Below are 19,636 nucleotides of genomic sequence, written 5' to 3' on the forward strand. Positions count from 1 at the left end.
TCTTACTCACCAATTGCTAGATGGAGCCTATGGCCAAAGCACTGGAGCCTCATCCAGTTATTTAGAGAAGCTGCCTTGACGATGTTAGCTCCATTGTCTGTGGTGATGCAGACTTGTCTCTCCTCTTGAAAGCTCCAAGAGGCTAGCGCTTCCCGCAGTCCCTGGGCTATAGTTTCTCCTGTGATCTAGTGGGAAAAATGACGTCTGCAAGCACCGATTTTTAATTGTAAAATCATTGCCAATATAGTGAATTGCCAGGGACATGTATGGCTCCATTGTTCTGCTGGACCATAGGTCAGTCGTAGTTGCGAAATACTCGACTGCTGTTATTTCCCTCTATTTCCCCCCGACATTTTTCATACAGTGCAGGCAGGGGTGAAAGTAAGCCGGAACGGTCCGGAACTGCGTACCGGCAAAAGATCTGGTGGCGGAACGCAGTTCCGGGAAAAGATCTGCTGGCGGTACGCCACTCTTCCACCGGTATCTATGGGTACGCCGGTACGCCGCCCGGCCTGCCTGCTATCCATAGATATCGACCGGAGTTCACTCAGCAGTACGTGAGTGCGCATGCGTGTCTACTTCCGTAACAGCGATTGTTATGGCCAGTAGCAGCCAATAGCAAATAGGTGCACTTGATTTATTGCACTGGGACGAGCAATAAATTACACGTGAAATTCCACACGTTCTTGTGATTGGCTGAAAAACTTTCAACAGGATTTACAATGGTTAGCATCGACGGAATGGGGTGAAAGTAAGCCGGAACGGTCCGGAACTATTACTAATAGTTCCGACAAGAATTTAAAACTACTTTCACCCCTGAGTGCAGGCAATGCCACTTTGGAGAAATAATTGCGCGAAGGGATGGCATATTTCTTGTCTGATATTTTGACCATGTTTCTGAACCCTGCGTTGCTTAAAGTATTTATTGGACACGTCTTTGGCCAGATAAAACGTTATTGCATCCGTTATTTTTTTGAGAGGTGGATGGATATGGTGTCGCCCGGAGCAGAGTTGCTGTTATGGTTGTCTGCACTGGCGCTGGACACAGGCGGGGATTTAGTGGACCAGGCTCGTTAGCTTTTGCCTTCATGCATTCATCATATTTGGATTTGTGGTGTTTTTTCAGGTGGTTGAATAAGTTTGTTGTGTTGCTCTGTGGCGCAGACACAACTCTGTGGCACTCTTTGCATATGACGTCCTTTTGGTCAACATCACTTGCCCTGAATCCAAAAAACCTCCATACAGTAGATGTTGGTCCTTTACGAGGCACTAGCGGCTCCTCACCTCCAGATGCCTCAGCACTGTCACTGCCTGCTGCTCCCGACATTGCACTCTCACAGTTTTATCATTTGACGCTGCCGCTGCTGCAGAGTTCGCTCGCTTGCTGTTTCGGAAGCATAATGAGGAGGCCCTAACCTCGGTCGCCCCCTGGTCATTGGCTGACTATTGGGTTGAGAAAGTGCTTGATTTGACATGCAACAGAGCCCGCTTTTTCAATTTTAAAATTGCCGACGATCATCTAAATTTGATCGCGGCAGCCAAAATTGTGATTGTGATCAAAATTCGATTAATTGTGCAGCCCTAGTATTGCATGTCGCTCTTTAGACATCATAGTATAGCATGTTGCTCTTAAAACGTCATAGTATAGCATGTCGTCCAAAAAAATGACATAGTATGCTATGCTTGCACTAGGAATTTGAAATGAAGAGCCACTGTGGCTCACTTATAAGAATAACAATGAGCCACAATGAGCCACACATTTCTGTGTCAGTGATACCGGGAAAAAATGGAGTCATTTTCCTGCATTCTGGTGCATTTTGAGGTAAAAAAATGCTCAATTAAACAGTTCTATTTTAACTATTTTATTTAATAATAATAATAATAATCTATGCTTGCACTAGGAATTTAAAATGAAGAGCCCCTGTTGCTCACTCATAAGGATAACAATGAGCCACAAAAAGCCACAAATTTCTGTGTCAGTGATAGCGGAAAAAATTGAGTCATTTTCCTGCATTCTGGTAGCCTAGCCGCGCTAGACAACCCACGGCAACAAATTTAATTCTCTGCCAGGGAGGGTCTAGTTACCCTCCATAAGGCTCGAGGCTGGATTCTCCTAAAACTGGCCGGACCAATCACCAGGAAGTGTAGAGTCAGAAGGCGGGCGTAACGAAGTGACGACAGAGGCGTGACGATTCCGACAGAAACAACCGACGCACAATAAACAGTTATCTTTCGACTCGGCTTTGGCCACAGCCCTTAAAGATTTGAAGCTAAAATTCAACTTGAAAGATAAACAAAGGACGGCACTTAAGTGTTTCATTGAGAAGAAAGACGTATTTGGACTTATGCCGACGGGATATGGCAAATCCTTAATATACCAGTTGGCTCCGCGGCTCCGCTGGTTGGGAAGCTAATGGGACTTAGCCACAATCCGCCGGTGCTCTCGGAACTACGTCAGCCTATTCGTTGCGTCGATTGGTTGTATACCTACCCAATTGCTGCAGAGGGATTTGATAGACAACCTTTTAGCCCGCCTCCCTCCCTGTGGAGCTTCCCTAGACCCTTGTGCCGTCAGAAACATGGGTGTAGCATGGCTAGGCTAGCATTCTGGTGCATTTTGAGGTAAAAAAAATGCTCAATTAAACAGTTCTATTTTAACTATTTTATTTCTACTTATATGTATGTATGTTGTTATTTATAATTACAAACAGGCAGTCAGTGGTGAAGACACATTTCCATGTATATATGCATTTGGCCATTTAAAAACCTGTACCTGAAACATGTTCGTGATCAAAAGTTTTTGACCCATAAAAATATTAATTTCATGTCCAATTTACCTTCATTTCCTCCTATGTCCAAGTCTTCAACCCTCACTATGTACCATATCTCACAACTGTAGCATAAACTCAACAAAAACCTCCTCTAGGGAAGTCAGATTTTGTTAAGTGAACTTACAAAATCTGACTCCAGGTTTTATTTCATATCATACAATCTGCACAGTTAACTCAACCTGCATATTTCTGTTAAAGTCCTAGTTTTGAAATAGTCTCTCTGTTCTTAATCTGCTATACTGTGATCATTTAGCCCCTTATTTTATTATTCTGTTCTTACAGACTGTAATTTACTTTTTTTTTTTTTTAATTGTTGTGATTTGGTGTTTTAGCTGTTGCAGCAAATAATTTCCCAGGTGTGGGATAAATAAAGAATTTCAATTCTATTACCGTATTTTCACGACCAAAAGGCGCACTGTACCAAAAGGCGCAGTCTCAGTTATGTGTGCCATTACTGTATTTAAAACACACATAAGGCGCACCTGATTATATGGCGAGGGTTTTATATACAATCCATGCCCACACTTCCCCCTTTAACGTTCTCATGGTGTCCTCTACTACGTCGGCCTTACAACAACAACACACACACAAGCATACAAGTGTGCGTATTTAAAAATAGAGCCGGAGCAAAACTGAGTTTGGTTGTGCTTTATTTAAGTATTGATTACAAAGTACTAACATTTTTTTAATCATCAATAGGCGCGGGCATGGTAAAACACAGATAAAACAAGCACACAAGTGTGCGTATTTAAAAATAGAGCGGGAGCAAAACTGAGTTTGGTATTCACATTTTTTTTTTTTTTTTTTACCGGTAATCGTCATCAATCAAACCCATGGAAGTCCTCATCCTCTGTTTCTGAATTGAACAGCTGCGCTAAACCTCCATCAAACATGCCAGGTTCACTTTCTTCACTGTCAGAGTCACTTTCCGTGCCGTGCGGCGCCTCGGAAATGATGCCGGCTTTTGCGAAAGCTCGAACAACAGTACCAGCAGACACGTTAGCCCAAGCATTTATAATCCATTCGCAAATTGTGGCGTAACTCGCCCGGCGCTGCCTTCCACTCTTAGTGAAACTGTGGTCTCCATCGGTCATCCATCGCTCCCACGCCGCTCGCAGCCTTACTTTGAACGGCCGGTTCACACCGATGTCCAGCGGTTGGAGTTCCTTTGTCAGGCCTCCCGGAATGACAGCAAGCTCAGAGTTCATTTGCTTCACTTGTTTTTTCACATCGGCTGTGAGATGGGCACGCATAGAGTCACAGATCAACAGCGATGGTGATGCGTGGAAAAAACCACCTGGTCTACGTCCGCCTTACAACAACAACAACAACACACACAGGACGCACTGCACCATAGGGCGCGCCGCACAATTTGAAGAAAATCTAAGACTTTTATGTGCGCCTTATAGTCGTGAAAATACGGTATATTGTTAACTGGCCCAATAAAAATAACAACAATAAGAAATTACTTTATACTTAAGAACTATACTTATATTAAAGACTTTATACATAAATACCAGACATATTTTGATGCCATATCTTGCATTCTTCGGGGAGTCTGATCTTAAATAAGGAGATAAAGTTTTCTCAGTGAACAATTATTTTATTGACACGTGTAGAATGCTGATGGAATATGAACAATATTTGGCGATTACACCCTGTCCTGTCCTGATGTGCTCATAGGAGTGAAGCTTTGAGTAGCGTAGGATCTCCCCCGATGCCATTTAGGGTGCGCACATACGGATGAGAAGAGGAGGAGAAACATGTCACCTAATCATATTTAACAGGAAAACATGTCTGCAGTTTGGTACTTAATCACATTTAACCCGAAAACCTGTAGAAAACAACAGCAAAAACAGTAAACGTACAACAGAAAACCCGTCAAGTGGCCACAGAGTGAAACGTAAGTCGCTCACGCGAAGGGGCAGTCAGATTTTTCCGGGGAGTGTGAAAATTCTACAACACCGGGCACGTGATCAAGATTCGGGTGACTCCGACCATTTCCGACGCCTGCCGAGAGATAAAGTTTGTTTTCGTTTCGAAAAAAAAGTAAGTCGAACCCTTTTTTGTTGCATTTTACCAGAAAAATAGAGCGCCACTGTGGCACCACTGGTTCAGAATGACTGCGCCATCCAGCAAAACGATCCGTCAATGGCGCTGTGGCGATCGGCTAGCGCAAGCCTAGGTATAGAATGTCGTTCTTAAGATGTCATAGTATAGCATGTTGCTCTTAAGACGTCATTGTAAAGCATGTCGCTCTTAAAACGTCATAATATAGCATGTCGTCCAAAAAACGTCATAGTATAGCATGTCCCTCTAAAAACGTCATAGTATAGCATGTTGCTCTTAAAACACCATAGTAGCTATAGCATGTCACTCTTAAAACGTCATAGTATAGCATGTCGTCCAAAAAAACGTCATAGTATAACATGTCGTTTTTAAGATGTCATAGTATATCATGTTGCTCTAAAGACGTTATAGTATAGCATGTCGCTTTTAAGAGGTCATAGTATAGCATGTCGTCCGAAAAACGTCATAGTATCGCATGTCACTCTTAAAATGTCATGGTATAGCATGTCGCTCTTTAGACGTCATAGTATAGCATGTCACTGTAAAAACATAGTATAGCATGTCGCTCTTAAAACGTCATATTATAGCATGTCGCTCTTAAGACATCATAGTATAGCATGTCACCCTTAAAATGTCATAGTATAGCATGTTGCTCAAAAAACATCGTAGTAAAGCATGTCACTCTAAAAACATCATAGTATAGCCTTTGGTCCACAAAACGTTGTTCTCTCCCAGCTGTCTGAAGTAGGTGAGGAGGAACACAAAAACAGTCCAAACGCTGGTTTCCAGAGGGTTAGATGAGAATTTATTTGAAAGAGTAAGTTTACAACAACACAACATGTGAGGGGGTTAAAAGCAAATGGGTGTTAGTAAAATAAAAATAAAGAAACAGAACTAAAAGTGAACTTCACGTTGACATTGATGGGCATTCCAACCAGGAACAAAGTAAAAGATGAGAAATACAAAAAACCCTCTTCCTGTTCACCTCTTAAAACCCTAAAACACACCACAAGTTCCTGTTTTCCTTTCTGAACCATTCAAAGGTCCCTCTCTATCTCCCCACACATCCACCAACCACTGAAACACATCTCCAAAGTTCTGCTAAAGCCCTCAGAAGAAGTCCCGTCAGATGAAGGAGCCTTTTGAGAGGCAGCTGGCATCGTGATTGGACTGTACTTTGGTCTGATCCAATCCAGCTTCAGCTCCAGAGACGGCAGGCGGGACGAATCAAGGGAGGCTTGGTGGACGAAGGAATGCTGCTGAGTACAATCCAGAAAAGAACAGAGGAGGAGTCCAGCGGCCCAGAGCCAGAACAAACAGAGTAGCATAGTATGTCTCTGAGAAAACATCATAGTTAGCCTTTGGTATGAAAAAACACCATCATATACATCATATATTGTACAAATACCAAGTCAAAGGAAAGAGACACACATTGTAGAATTGTAGTAATTGTGGGCTGACTGATTTACTGAAAAAAATGATTAAAATTTTGATTTAGATAGATTTGTGTCAAAAAATATTGCAGTGTCACTTAAATATATCCAGATTAGTTCACTGCATTTACTTTTTCTAGAATATTTGATTTCTTAATCTCAATACTGTAGAGACTAACCCTAAATATTATGATGTAAATTTAAATAATTATAGTGCAGAGTCATAAACTTTTATCAGCTAAACTCACATCATAAATATCACTGTACAATCTTAACCTGAACATTCATATTATTGCCATAAATTTACATAAATCATGATATTCTAGAGTCTTAACTGGAATATTTCTAACATTAATCTTTTTGTATTTTGCTGATAAACAACAATAACCCCACTTTCAGACAATATTTATTGTCTGTGATTGTGAGACTAAATTCCTCCACATTCTGGCTGTAGGAATAAATAAAAATAAAATCTTTTCATTTCCACATTATGCACATTTATTTTTAATATCTCAGATTGAATGCTGGCTGTCAGTAAAAACAAACTCATCTGCTGGACTGCATCCCATAATGAAACATGGACAGAATTTAACACCCATGTATCCATAGCAACGCTAAAGTTTCTGCTTCTTACCAAAGTTCACAACAAAAGTAAAGATTTATTGTAAAACTCCAGGGATGACTGCTGACCAGAAGTATTCTGATCAATATCAGGACAGATGTTACAGTTCCAGCTGTTCCATTAGACTGCAGTTATTCACAGAGAAATTAAAACATCACATTCCTCATAAAACTAGATGGGACTTTTATTAAATAAAGTGTTGGTGAATAAACAGTGTAATTAAATGAGGAGATGTGAGACTTCCACAGCATGGATCACCATCAACTGGAACAGCTGTTGATTCAGAGCTGAAAGTCAGAATGAACTGAGATAGAAAAGCTGCAACATTACGGCCTGACAATCCAACACCATCACACTTTTCATCTGGTTGTTTTGCTCCAACATGCTGTGAAGTTCAGTTTTTACCTGAATCAATACAGGGATTCTATTTCCAACCAAGACTGGAATAAAAATTAGAATGTTATGAGGTTATTAATGCAAATAAATCCTTTCAGATGGAAGGATTTACTTCTAACTTCTAGTTCAAGTTTCAGTTGGAGCACGTTGCATTCACAAAGAAAAACAGCGAAACCTTCATAACAACATTTAATAAACCTAAAACTTCCCTGTTGGCTCATTGGTGGAGTTTGTTCCTGAGCATCTGAACCTTAAATCCAGTCAGAGGACCATCTTCAGTCAGAGAACTTCATGACCTTCCATCGGCTGGACCAGATGTGGCATCATCTTCCTCTGAACATCTGGGTGACAGGAGAAAAGACAGAAATCAAACATAGATCCCAGAAGTACAATTTATTCACTTCCATCATTTTATAAAAGTAGCATGAACTTTATTAAAACTTGACATCTGTAATGAAAGTAAATGTTTTTATCTTGTGTTGAAGCTAAATTTAAAGTCAATTTTAATGACAGTTTATCCTGAGAGGAGTGAGAATGGAGCTTTTCTTTCCTTTTTAGAATATTCCCCTCAAAATATTCTGTTTATTGGCTTTAGAACCATTTTTCTTTACTTATTTTTAGGTACCTCAGACTGATGCACTTTGCTGGTTTGCAGATAATTTCATGTCCAATGACAATAAAGACATTCTATTCAAATTTTAATTATTATTTTTAATTATTCTAATATTTTGCTAAAACAAGAACTGCAAACCTTCTCAACCATCTCTCAGTCTCCAAATTTCCAATTGCGACAAAGAATTATCTGATGTAGTTTTTATAATCTTTACTGAACCAGCCCTCGAAATAATAAAAATCTATATATGGATATGATTTTCTCTGATTGGACCACTAAAACTGCACACATGCTATACTTTTATATAACTCTGGATGTCAAAGTAAAGGCAGACAAATCCACCGATCAGCCACAACATTCTGACCACTGACAGCTGAAGACAACATCCGAAAACTTAAAATCTTACCAAGTCTATTTGTCTTATTTATAGTCAAAACGTCTCATCCCACTTGATTTAAGATAAATTCACTTAAGTGACATTTCAGCAGATGGAGGGACTTGTTTTAAGACAATGCATCTGAAATGTCTTGTTCAATCAATCTTGAAAATATCTTGTTTTGAGTTGAATTTTACAAGAAAACTCAAAATAAGTTTAACCCTCGTGTCATTCTGCAGGTCAAAATTGGCCTGTTTTAAAGTTTGAAAATCTGACAAAAAAAATATTTTCACAGTGAAAATTCTGATGTCCACATTTTTGGGAAATCTTTGAACAGTTTTTGGTGGAAAAAAGAAATGTTAAAAATGTTTCCTAAGAATATTCACAAAGAAAATATCAACCAAAATCCAGCGAATTTTGCTGGATTTCAGTTCATATTTTTGTGAATGTTATTATAGAAAATATTAGAAGTATTACTGATATATATGGAATCACTTTAGATATTTTCAGTATTTTTTGGAAGATTTTTACAATTTTTTTGAAAAACGTTTACAAGAATTTCTTACCAAATTTGGACGATTTTTTTTTAAAGAATAATACTTTTAAGGGAAACTTTTAAAAACATTATTGGAATTTTCTTCCAGAAGGTTTTTCATATTTACTGAAATTTGGGGAATTTCTTTTCTGAATTATTGGATTTTTTTTTCAGAGAATGAAACAATATTTTTTGGTGGCTGTAAATGAGGACAACAGGAGGGTTAAAACATCTCAAATTAGGAGGTTACATGAAAGCAAAAACCTATTTTTGAATGAAAAACTGCTTTTTTTTTTTTTTAGCATGTCTGGCTTATTTTCAGACACCTAAGCTTGACAATCCTGGTAAAATACAGCTTAAAATAAATTTTCTCAGCTAATTTTAAGATATCGATATTCAAATATCATATCTTATTTCAAGAAATCTTACCAAGCCATTTTTCACTTGTTCTATGGGAGATTTTTTTTTTAAAACTTATTTTAAGGTAAAAGTTCCTTGAAATAAGTTTTCTTGTTTTGAGAGGGTCATTTTTTCCAGTGCATCATCTTGTTCTAATGCAACGTTCTGCTGGGAAACCTTGACGTTCATGTGGATGTTTGACATGTACCACCACCTAAACACTGCAGGACAAACAACCCCCCAGTCTCCATGGCAACAGCAGTCCTTGATGCCAGCTGCCACCCTCAGCAGGACAAACTAAAACTGACCCAAAGTTCTGATGAACCACTGGGTCAGAGGAGTTTTAGCAGCATAAAGGGATCAACACAGTATTAGTCAGGTGGTCAGAATGTTAGACTGTTATATTGTCATGTTGATTATAAGATCAGTAAATGTTACCATCAATTATAACATCCACATTGATCAGGAAAAAAAAAACTCAGTTCATTCAGAAACTGTGGGGTTAAACCTAAAAACACAGACTTCAACAGCAGTTTGTGTCAAAGCAGAACACCAGCTGGTTTTCACCAAAGAAGCTTTCAGAGCAACAATTAAATGACAGTTTTGTTCTCATTAAGCTCACAGAGTCAGAGTCAGCCAAAATAATGTCCACACACATCAGGAAAAGAAAAACTTTTACAAATATTTCATTTGTAGAAGTATTTCTATACATTTAGATACATTTTTCAAAGTTTGATCAAATAACGGTAACTCTGTGTCCTGTTGTACGATGTTTTCCCAACTGATGGCATTACCTTCATGAATGGAGCATCAACAGGTGACGTCTACTATAGAACAGAAATGTCTGGAAGCCAGTGGCCTCCACTTTGAGCACCTCTTGTAATTGTAGAGGCCAAAGACAACTTTTATTAATCTGGTGATGTCTGAATAAATTTGCTATTGAAATATTTATGCAAGTTTTTCTTTTCTTTTCCTGATGTGTGCAAACATTATTTTGGCTGACTCTGTATGATGGGTTTCTGACAGGTCACTAGGCAACATCTTTTTATAATAATGACATACCTGTGTCCTAAAGGAGTGATTTTCATCATGTGCAGGTAAAGATGTGTGAAGAGCTTAGAGATTACAGGAGCAGGAGTCATGCCCAGAGAATCACGAACCTTCCCCTGTCTTGTCTCCATTGCATACTACATCCTGCTGGCATGTCTGGAAAATGATGCACAGGCAACCATGACATTTGTGGGATAGCATTAGCATTTGAATTTCTGAACACCATATCACTTCTTAGCTCAGGTTTTTTGTCTTCGGCAGCTTCTAATATTGTAGCTGTAAAATGCTCCACTATGTTCAGCTCCTCATCACTAGTTTTGTCTGCTATTTGGTTCTGAGCAGGTGTTGTGTTGTCCTTTAATCAGAGCTGGTTTGCTAGAGAAGACTGCCTGTCTGAAAATGAGGATGATAGCAAACAAAAATCCACTAATCTGTAAAACCATAACAGCATTAGCAACCAAATGCACATAAAGCTGAGATGAACTTTAGGTCTTTCTGGATTTATCATCACGACTGACCCCCATTTACACATAACCACAGTGGATGATATAAAGATATTAAATAGTTTTACTGAATGCTGATTAGAGCATGAACAACAACAAGAAATGCGTGTTGCCCTAATTGTTGTGCCTTATTAAAAATTAAAGATACAAAAGGTGAGATGACAATAGTGTGTTAGCTGCCGTTGTTCTCAGTAATGAGGCGCTGAGCCGCTAATTGAAGGATCATATGGGACCGAGGGTACAAGGTCCCCGTAACAGATGGTACGAGTCTAGAGTCAGATAAATAAATCATTAGCCTAGCAAGGGGATATCACCATATGAGGGAGCCTAATGCCAACATTACTGACAACATGAAACAACAGACTATTTTCAGATCTTAGTTATGAGCTGATGGACTGCTTTTCTTTGGCTGAGGAAGAGCAGTAAGAGATCAAGGAGGGAAGCCACCACTGCGAGGAAAAACCCTGTCATCATGTAAATCTTTGTTGTCAACCTTCAGCAGCGTCAGATCTGGACAGCGGGGATCTCCAATGACTGGTCTGTTTTATGTCAATGCCAGCCTGTCATGCTGTTGCCCTACTTGGGTTCTGACATGAAACACAGACGCAGCCAAAAGGACTACTCGCCTCAAGACTTCTACCATCACTGCAAATTGGCAGATATATGTAAACAGATGCTTCTGTGATTCCAAGGCAACATATCCTGTATTTAAAAATGCATTCAAAAAGATCAACTAGGGCATTTAATACCCATATTCTGCAGTATGTCATTTTGAAATAGTGAGGCTGACTAAGCTGCACGCCAGAAGGAAACGTATTGGAGTCAGGCCAAGTCACTGTTATTCATACAGCACATTTAAAACAACAGCTGTGGACCCAAAGTGCTTTCAAGCAGAAAAATAATTCAACGTTGAGAATTTACCTGACTAGTTTAAATATTAAAGTTGAGACACTAAAGTATGATTTGCCATGTGAATCTACCTGTGTAGACAATTTGATATTCTAAAAATAATACAAATTTGCCTGACTAAAATAATTAAGGTTTATGACCTATAATTTTATGTATGCAAGTTTAAACTAGTAACTTTAAATATAAAACTTAAGACACCACAGTACTATATATGATACAAATTAATCTGATTAACTCACTTATTAGGAATAATATTATAAACATATAAATAACCTGATTGATTAAAAAATGGTTAAGGACTGACAAAATTATACATGGAAAGTCCAATGAATCCAAAGATTCCTTTAAAATTTGATTTTGATATTTAATGTGGTGATTGGCTTTCAGATCTCAGTCCTGCTCTGCAAAATTGTCTGGAATTAACTTGTGTGGTCTTTCCATTTTACTGTACATCCCTGTAAAAATCACCCTCTGATATTAGGTATCTATTGGAAACAACTGTTAAAGCTATGATTTGTGGAATACAGGCTGTTTTTGTGAACACACATTTGTAGATAGAGGATTAGATACTTCACATTTTGCTTTATTGGCCCAGCACACACTGAGTTCACACTCTCACAGTTGCCAAAGGATTTTTGTCAACTTGCACAGATCACAATAATTGTGGCGTACCACAGGGTACAAATTAAGGTCCAATTACATTTTGTATTTATTTGGTTTCACTCGGCTCTGAAAGATTTTTGCTTCTCTGAAAGATTTTTTGCTGCTGTAACATGGGAAATTTCCCCTGATGTGGGGAGTAATAAATGATTATCTTATCTTATTACACAATGTCACAATGACACTTTTCATTGCTATTGCACACTGATATTCTTTCTCTTTTTTTAGATTCTCTCAATCATGTCAAATGTTGGATGACAGAAACTTTTTCTCTCCTACTTAATTCCAATCACCAGTCATATTGTTCAGTCCCCTCAACTGTGCCAGTCTCAGCAAGGACAGCTTTGGTTTGTAGTCAGCTAACCTGAGGTCTGTTGTCAGAAATTTGGATGCACTAGATTCAGAGGTAACCTTTGAACCACAGATTGGGCAGAAAAAATTGTCTAGTCCTGACCTTCTTCAGATAAGAACCATCTCCAGAATCAAACTGACTCATTCAGACCTGCTTAAAGTCATTCATGCATTTGGTATTTTCTCATTGTCTGCCTACTGTAATTCCACCTTTTCTGGCACAAACCAAAAACCACTCTCTGGCCTCAAACTACTTCAGAATGCAGCAGCTCAGCTTCTTACTGGTCTTAAAAGATCACATCAACCCAGTCTTGGCTTCTCTCCATTTGCCCGCAGTTCATTTTCAAATTGATTTCAAGACCTTACTGATCACTTTTAATGCACGCCACGGTCTGGCCCATAGTTACATAGCAGAAATGTTGATGCCATATGAGCCGGCTTGCAGTGTTAGAGCCTCAGGTGGGCAACTACAGACTTTCTTTAATGCGATGTCTTTATTGCTTGTTAGGCTTTTTATTGCTTATTAAGATTTTATGGCTTCTATTATTTGATTTGTATATATTAATAGAGATGTATTGCATTGTGCATAACTGTATCAGTTGCCTTCTTGTTTTGACTTAACTGATGTGATTTAGCACCCTGGGTACCCTGCTTTTGCCTCATCTGTCAAAGCACTTTGAGAACCCTCGTTTTAAAAAATGCTAATTTGTGTTGCATCTACTCTCAGATGTATGTCGCTTTGGATAAAAGTGTCTGCTAAATGAAACTGTAGAATTGTAAAGAAAGCCATTATTACAAAAAAAGACCGCAGAGATGTTGTGTTGCAAATTGTCACTAACAAGTGACTTAAATGTAATCCACTGTGAACCAAGGATAATCAAAAAAAAACTTTGCAAATGCTCAATATTTTAAACAAATGAATCAATGATAAGGCTTCTACCAATGATTAAACTGATGGTAACTGTATCTACAAACATTTCCAATGCTTTTAAATACAAAAAGTTAGAAATAAGCCAATGCCCTGCAGTGTAAAGCAACAACTATACCTACTGATCTACTCTATATAATACACTTGTGTCATTATGTGCAGAATTCTTCTAGATTTTTCCATTGCATGTGTGGGTAGATTTTTACCAATCTCTTTTTATAAATGACAAATTCCAACAACATTTCAAAGCTCATCATATATAAAACAATAATTTATTATTTCTCTCATTTTACAGGACATCAAATTGTGTGGCTAACTAAGGATTTGTTACGCTGTTATTCTGTTCAATACATGAAACCCTACAAATGCGACTACAATGTGTGCTTGAACAAACACAAACATTTCAATTTCAACAATGTGAGAAGCATCTTTTTCTAAATATACGAACATACACAATGATATCATGTTATGATGATCTCTACATTATGTAACAGATGGTACATCGCTGGTAGTGTTTAACTTTGGGAAATCAGCACCTTTCGAGAGAAATTATAACTAAAAAAGTGAATTTGATACAAAAATTGTATTTTCTTAATTTACAAAAGTCCTTTTGAAAAGGATTACATGTTCTACCTTGCAGGAAAATAGCATTGTTTCCATAAAAGCATTAAGTATGTGTAACAGTAAAATACTGATAAGATATATGTATAGTACGAACAAAATAAAGTAAAATAGTGTAAATGCTGGTTGTTTATGTATGGCACTCAGTCTTTGCACACTTTCAAAACCTTCCAAAAAGTCAAATATTGTGTTTTTGTTTCCAAAAATATCCAAAAGAGCAAGCACAATGGTAGAAAAGGTTATTGTAAAATGTTTTCAAAATCATCCTCCTACAGTAGCCATGTCCGATTCATGTCACGTCCAACCATCATTTAAATGTTCGTCCAGAAAAGACTTTCCTTATTTCCTATTTACACAATGTTGCCACATTGAACGAGGCAGGAATCTCTACCCCAGCTGGTAGCGTTCTATGTACAGTCCAATACCGTCCGTCCTCTCACTGACCTGCCACCTGAACTCAGAGCAGGACTTAAACTGTGGTCACAGACAGGAGTGAGTTGTAAACTCTTGTGCCGTCTGGTGACTTGGTACCGTGGGTCAGCAGTTCCTGGATGGTCATCCAGTTGTCAAATATTTTCTTATTCCTCTTTTTCATCATCTTTTTGTGGCTGAGTTCGATGATGTTGGGCTCCTTTTTGTCCTCTGCGCCGGAGAACTCTTTCAGACAATCGGCTCGGCTCTGTTTCATGAACTCACGGCGCTGCCTCTGCTCCTTGGCACGAACTGCATGCTGCTTCCTCTCTTCCTTGCTCCAGTAGCGGCCCATCTTCAGCTCACTTATGGCGTCGTCGTCTGTGGTCATGCCGCTGCGTTCCTCGTGGATTCGAAGGGCACGTTCTCTCAGCAGCTTGTCCCGGACAGGCCGCTTTGTGATGTAACGTGTGCCATCGCTGCGGATCTTCACCTTCCACTCCATCTTGGGCTCCAGGTCACTGGGGCTAATGGGGTCTCGGCACATGCTGACCAAACTCATCTGACTCTGGGCATACTCAACAGCTGACTTCTGCTGGATCAGCTGCATGTAGCTCTGGTAGTGCTGAGCGTGGGCAGGGATGTGAGCATGCTTGTAAGGTGAATGGGGAAAGCTACGCCCATTCTTACTGGACTCTCCCAGCTTTCTCTCTTTGCTCTCTGCCTGCAGTGCTCCATCTGGCTCCTTGGAAGAGCCTCTGCCCCGGCTGGGGCCACCAGCCTCCTGGACAGGGGACAGAAGGGGCTTCAGCATCCTGCCGTTGGAGCTTGTGGAACCAGATGTTCCAGCTGGACCCTGGTTCTCTGCTCCTCGGCGGAGTGAGTTATCTGGAGACAGTTCCAGAGTGAGAGGGGTGCTGCGGCAGCTCTCTCCAGTGTTGTACGCACTGGAGCTGTCCTTGTCAGATTTCTCAGGCAGCTCTGTGATGTCTGACAGCTCATGGCGGCGAGCATCTATGCTAGTGTTGTAGTTGCGGAATCCGCTGTTGTGGAGCATCCAGGACTCGCGGCACTGCTCCCTCAGCTGCTGCATTTTGTGAGCACGGACGATATTCAGGCACTCCAGCTCAATAGTGCGCAACTCCTCGTTAAGCAGCTCCAGCTCCTTGTCCACACCTTCCTGGTCCTGACCTCCTGCCCCACCGACCTGGCAGCACAGGCCCTGAGCTCCACTGCTCGTCATCTGACACTTCAGCTCCAGCAGTTCTCTGAAACGCTCGCACTCGTCAGCTGGGATGCCCAGGAAGTCGGTGTCGGCGTAGTCTGTGGACATGAACGACTCGCTGCTGAAGGGCAGGTCGGTGCTGCCGAGGGTGTCCTGACTGTAAGTCAGCTTTCTGCAGCTGCCCAGCGTGTTGGAGGCCGTGGTCTGGTCGTCACAGAGGTTCTCCTGCTCCGAGCTCTCGTCGTTTCGTGTGCTCTCATCTGTTCGTCCGACACCGCTGTCCTTCTCATGGTGGTTGGAGAGCAGCGTGGCTGTGTCTGTGGTGCCTCCATCTTCCTCATGCTTCTTCTACAAGAACAGACAACAAATTGAATCCGCTAAAATATTTCAGTCAGCATTATTGAAAAAACACAGGATGCTAGGGTGAGTAGGTCTTATTGTTTTTATGACAAATGTTAGTGCAGCTGGACTCCTAATGATTCTGTGAATGTGTGCCTAATTCAGCTACTGACTGTAAGCTATTTGAATTAAAAATACAAAAGGAAACAACAAAATCTTGAACACCAAATATGATGCTTTTATATTTGGGTTAAGTCTTTTTTGTAGAGATAATGTACATTATTACAGAACAGGTTAAGATTTAGAAGCAAACGAACAGTTCTATGAGATAATTTATCTGCTAATAATATTAAATCTACTTCATTAAGAGCTATTCATAAAACCATTTAATTGAAACTGGACTTCTAACAAAGGCCTTGTCAATGAACTTGACCTTCTCATCATTAAAGTCAGTTTCTGTTAATAGAAAAAAACATTGAAAACAGTTGAACAGCTGTCACCCTCAACAGAACTGCCTCGGCCAAAATAATCTATAGATGAACATATGTGGTGATTGATTGTGTGTCTTCACGCTGTGCACGCGCATGTCTGTGTACCTGCTGCAGCATGCTGGCAGTGAACTGCATGGCCTGATGGTGCTGCTGCTCCAGCATATCCATGTGGAGGTCATCCAGGAAGTCGTTCCTGTCATCATCCATCCAGCCCTCATCCAGCTGAGACGCAGCAGAGAGAGAACACACCTCATTAGATGCAAATACTCAAGTTTTTCTCCAAAACCCCCCCAGAACACAAAAAACAAGTAACATCTGCCACTGAATCTTATTTTTTGGCTCGATAACAGAACTTACCCTGAAGGACAACTTATTTGATTCCAAAAGTGACCATATGAGGTTGAAATGTCTTGTTGTCATTAACCTTTACTGAGTTCAAACCCGTAATGACACCCTCATTACCTGGATCTCTGGTCTGGCCACCAACAGAGAGATATTCTGGTTGCTCTCGCTGGTCAGCAGTGCTACGGCGTCCTCTCGATTTTGGATTTCAACCCCATTGATCTGGATGGACACATAAAGAATTCCTCAAAATCGGTCCGTACAATCAGTGTTACAATCCAAAACAACTGAATTTCCAAATTCTGATTGGTTTGTAATACTGGTACTTTATTATGCTATCAAATGAATTCAAGAGATCAGAATTGCAGAGAAGCATAATCAGATCTTACCTGTATGATTTTGTCACCTTCTCTAATTCTGCCATCCTTTGCAGCTATGCTGTTTGGATCAATCTAAAGCAAGAAAGTGTTACATCTATGAGTCAAAGTGATCATTATCATTGGTGACAGGCCAAGCAGTTGCTATTCTATTTGTGTTTAAGTAGATTTAGGCACTACCCGGCAACACATACCTCACTAATGTAGATCCCAGCCTCATCCTCATCGTCTGTCCTGTAACAGATCGTCAGGCCGAGCTTGTCTTGGATGTTGGCTCGGTACAAATCCACCTCCTGGTAAGAGACAAATTCACAGCTCATACACCTGAAATGACCTATATTTCCACAGCTGAGAGGAACATTCCTGTGTATTTGTGTATAGAGTATGTGTTTCTGGAACAAACTGAACGTATTGACTACGAAATGGGATCACAGGGCAACAGTGATCCATCAATCACCGTAATGAATCTTTCAGATGCACGCAGGGAGTCCATTGGCTTTATTTGGGGCTACTGACAGAATGAGAGATGATGCAGTGGACTGCAGACGGGCAGAGTGCCGTTTTTCACTTGTCAACACTTGTAATCTTATAGATACAGATAAAGATATGAGCAGCGCTGGCCTTTCAGGGCAGAGTACAGGCTCTGTGAGGGTTAAGCCCCAAAAATTGGGTTGCAGCTGAATATTAAAGACCATGTTAAATGAGGACATTCTCAAAAATAAGTTTACTCTTTTGCCAAAAGTTAGATGAGAAGATGCCATTCTAATGTCTGTTCTGTGAATATACAGCTACAAGCCAGCAGATAAAGGATAGAGGAATAGTTATCCAGAGGTAAGAGGGCATTTAAAGCTCATGAATGAACACATTACAAATCATCTGTTATATCTATACAAAAACCAAAGGACATACTGTATAACAAAGCATATATAAAAGGTTAATGTGTTGATCGTCACCATTGGTTTGTGGACTACCATTTTGAAGCCTTGATTATGGCATTTGGTCGTCACCATCTTGGTCTTTTGAAACCAGTCATAACGAGAGAGCAGTGGATTGGATTGGAGAAAGCAAGGACAGAATGCACAGTGATATGGCACTCTGCTTTATTGTGTACTTTTTTCTAAATGGGACCATAATTTACAAAACAAACATCATGCTATATTTGAAAAGTCATGAAACTAGTGATTAAGACCATAAACCTATTCAGAAAACTTTTACTGAGGTAACAAATCAAGTGAGAAGTGGAATGGTTTTCTCATTGACTTCAACACAGTGAGATTCCTTTTTAGCAACCAGTGGAGTCGTCCCTGTGGCATGTTAGAGAGAATGCAGGTTTAAGACACTTCTGCGTTGGCTTCACTTTGTTCTTATTTTATATACAGTCAGTTTATTTGGCTTATGTAGCTTGCATCGTTCCAGGATAAGTAACATGAGGACTTTGGATAAACATTTATAGTTTTACTGCAGCATCACATACTTGATCAAAACTTCCAAAAATAATCTTGAATTTGTAGCATTCACACTGTTCAGCTTGAGGGGATGATATTCAATGGCCATATAAAAGATGGATGTAGCCTCTGGGTCTGAAAGGTAAACCCAACGCAAAGTATCTCTAACAGTCTCTAACAGTTGGCTGTAGATGACAGCTGTTTTTGCAAAAAGAACTGTATATATAGAAGTCTATGAGCAAATGACCTTTTTCTGTCTTTAATCTGTTACCTCAGTAAACCTTTTACTAGTAAGTGTAGGGTCTCATTTACTAGCTTCAAAACTTTTTGAATGCTTTGTTTATTTTGCTCTTAATAGGACTATAACTTACATCCTGCATTAAGGTATGTTTTAGGGCGGGACTACAGGTTTCTAAAGAGCAAAAATTGTCGATTGCCAAATTACACCCTCAAGGTTTCACAACAGTGCTCAACAAACCAATGGGTGACAGCAAGGTTGCAATGTACATCTTCGGTACACATGTAAAAAACTCAACTTTAACAACTAACTGCACTTGCAATTATTCTAAGCCTAAACTGAGGAACAGATGGTGCAACTAGCTACTGGAGTCTCTGCTGGTTGCAAGGAAACCTTACGGCAATGAAAACTACAAACAAAGAAGTATAATTGCCAGAAACTCTGATTATTCTTAGAACTTGTTTCAAATCA

General features: G+C 39.8%; 1 protein-coding gene across 3 annotated transcripts in view; it reads right to left on the reverse strand.

Moving 5' to 3' along the window:
- Nucleotides 1-13,929: 13,929 nt before the first annotated feature.
- pdzrn3b (PDZ domain containing RING finger 3b) overlaps nt 13,930-19,636 on the reverse strand; it is a 99,972-nt gene continuing 94,265 nt past the window's right edge. For all 3 annotated transcript variants that reach the window (XM_022222735.2, XM_022222793.2, XM_022222862.2), the window contains 5 exons: nt 17,677-17,775; nt 17,495-17,557; nt 17,226-17,327; nt 16,869-16,985; nt 13,930-16,281 (listed from right to left, as the gene is read on the reverse strand). In XM_022222735.2, the coding sequence (XP_022078427.1) occupies nt 14,767-16,281; nt 16,869-16,985; nt 17,226-17,327; nt 17,495-17,557; nt 17,677-17,775 (1,896 nt within the window). In that variant the 3' untranslated portion in view covers nt 13,930-14,766. The remainder of the gene's footprint in view (nt 16,282-16,868; nt 16,986-17,225; nt 17,328-17,494; nt 17,558-17,676; nt 17,776-19,636) is intronic.

The sequence above is a fragment of the Acanthochromis polyacanthus genome, chromosome 5 (genome assembly GCF_021347895.1).
Source record: "Acanthochromis polyacanthus isolate Apoly-LR-REF ecotype Palm Island chromosome 5, KAUST_Apoly_ChrSc, whole genome shotgun sequence".
Lineage (NCBI taxonomy): Eukaryota > Metazoa > Chordata > Actinopteri > Pomacentridae > Acanthochromis > Acanthochromis polyacanthus.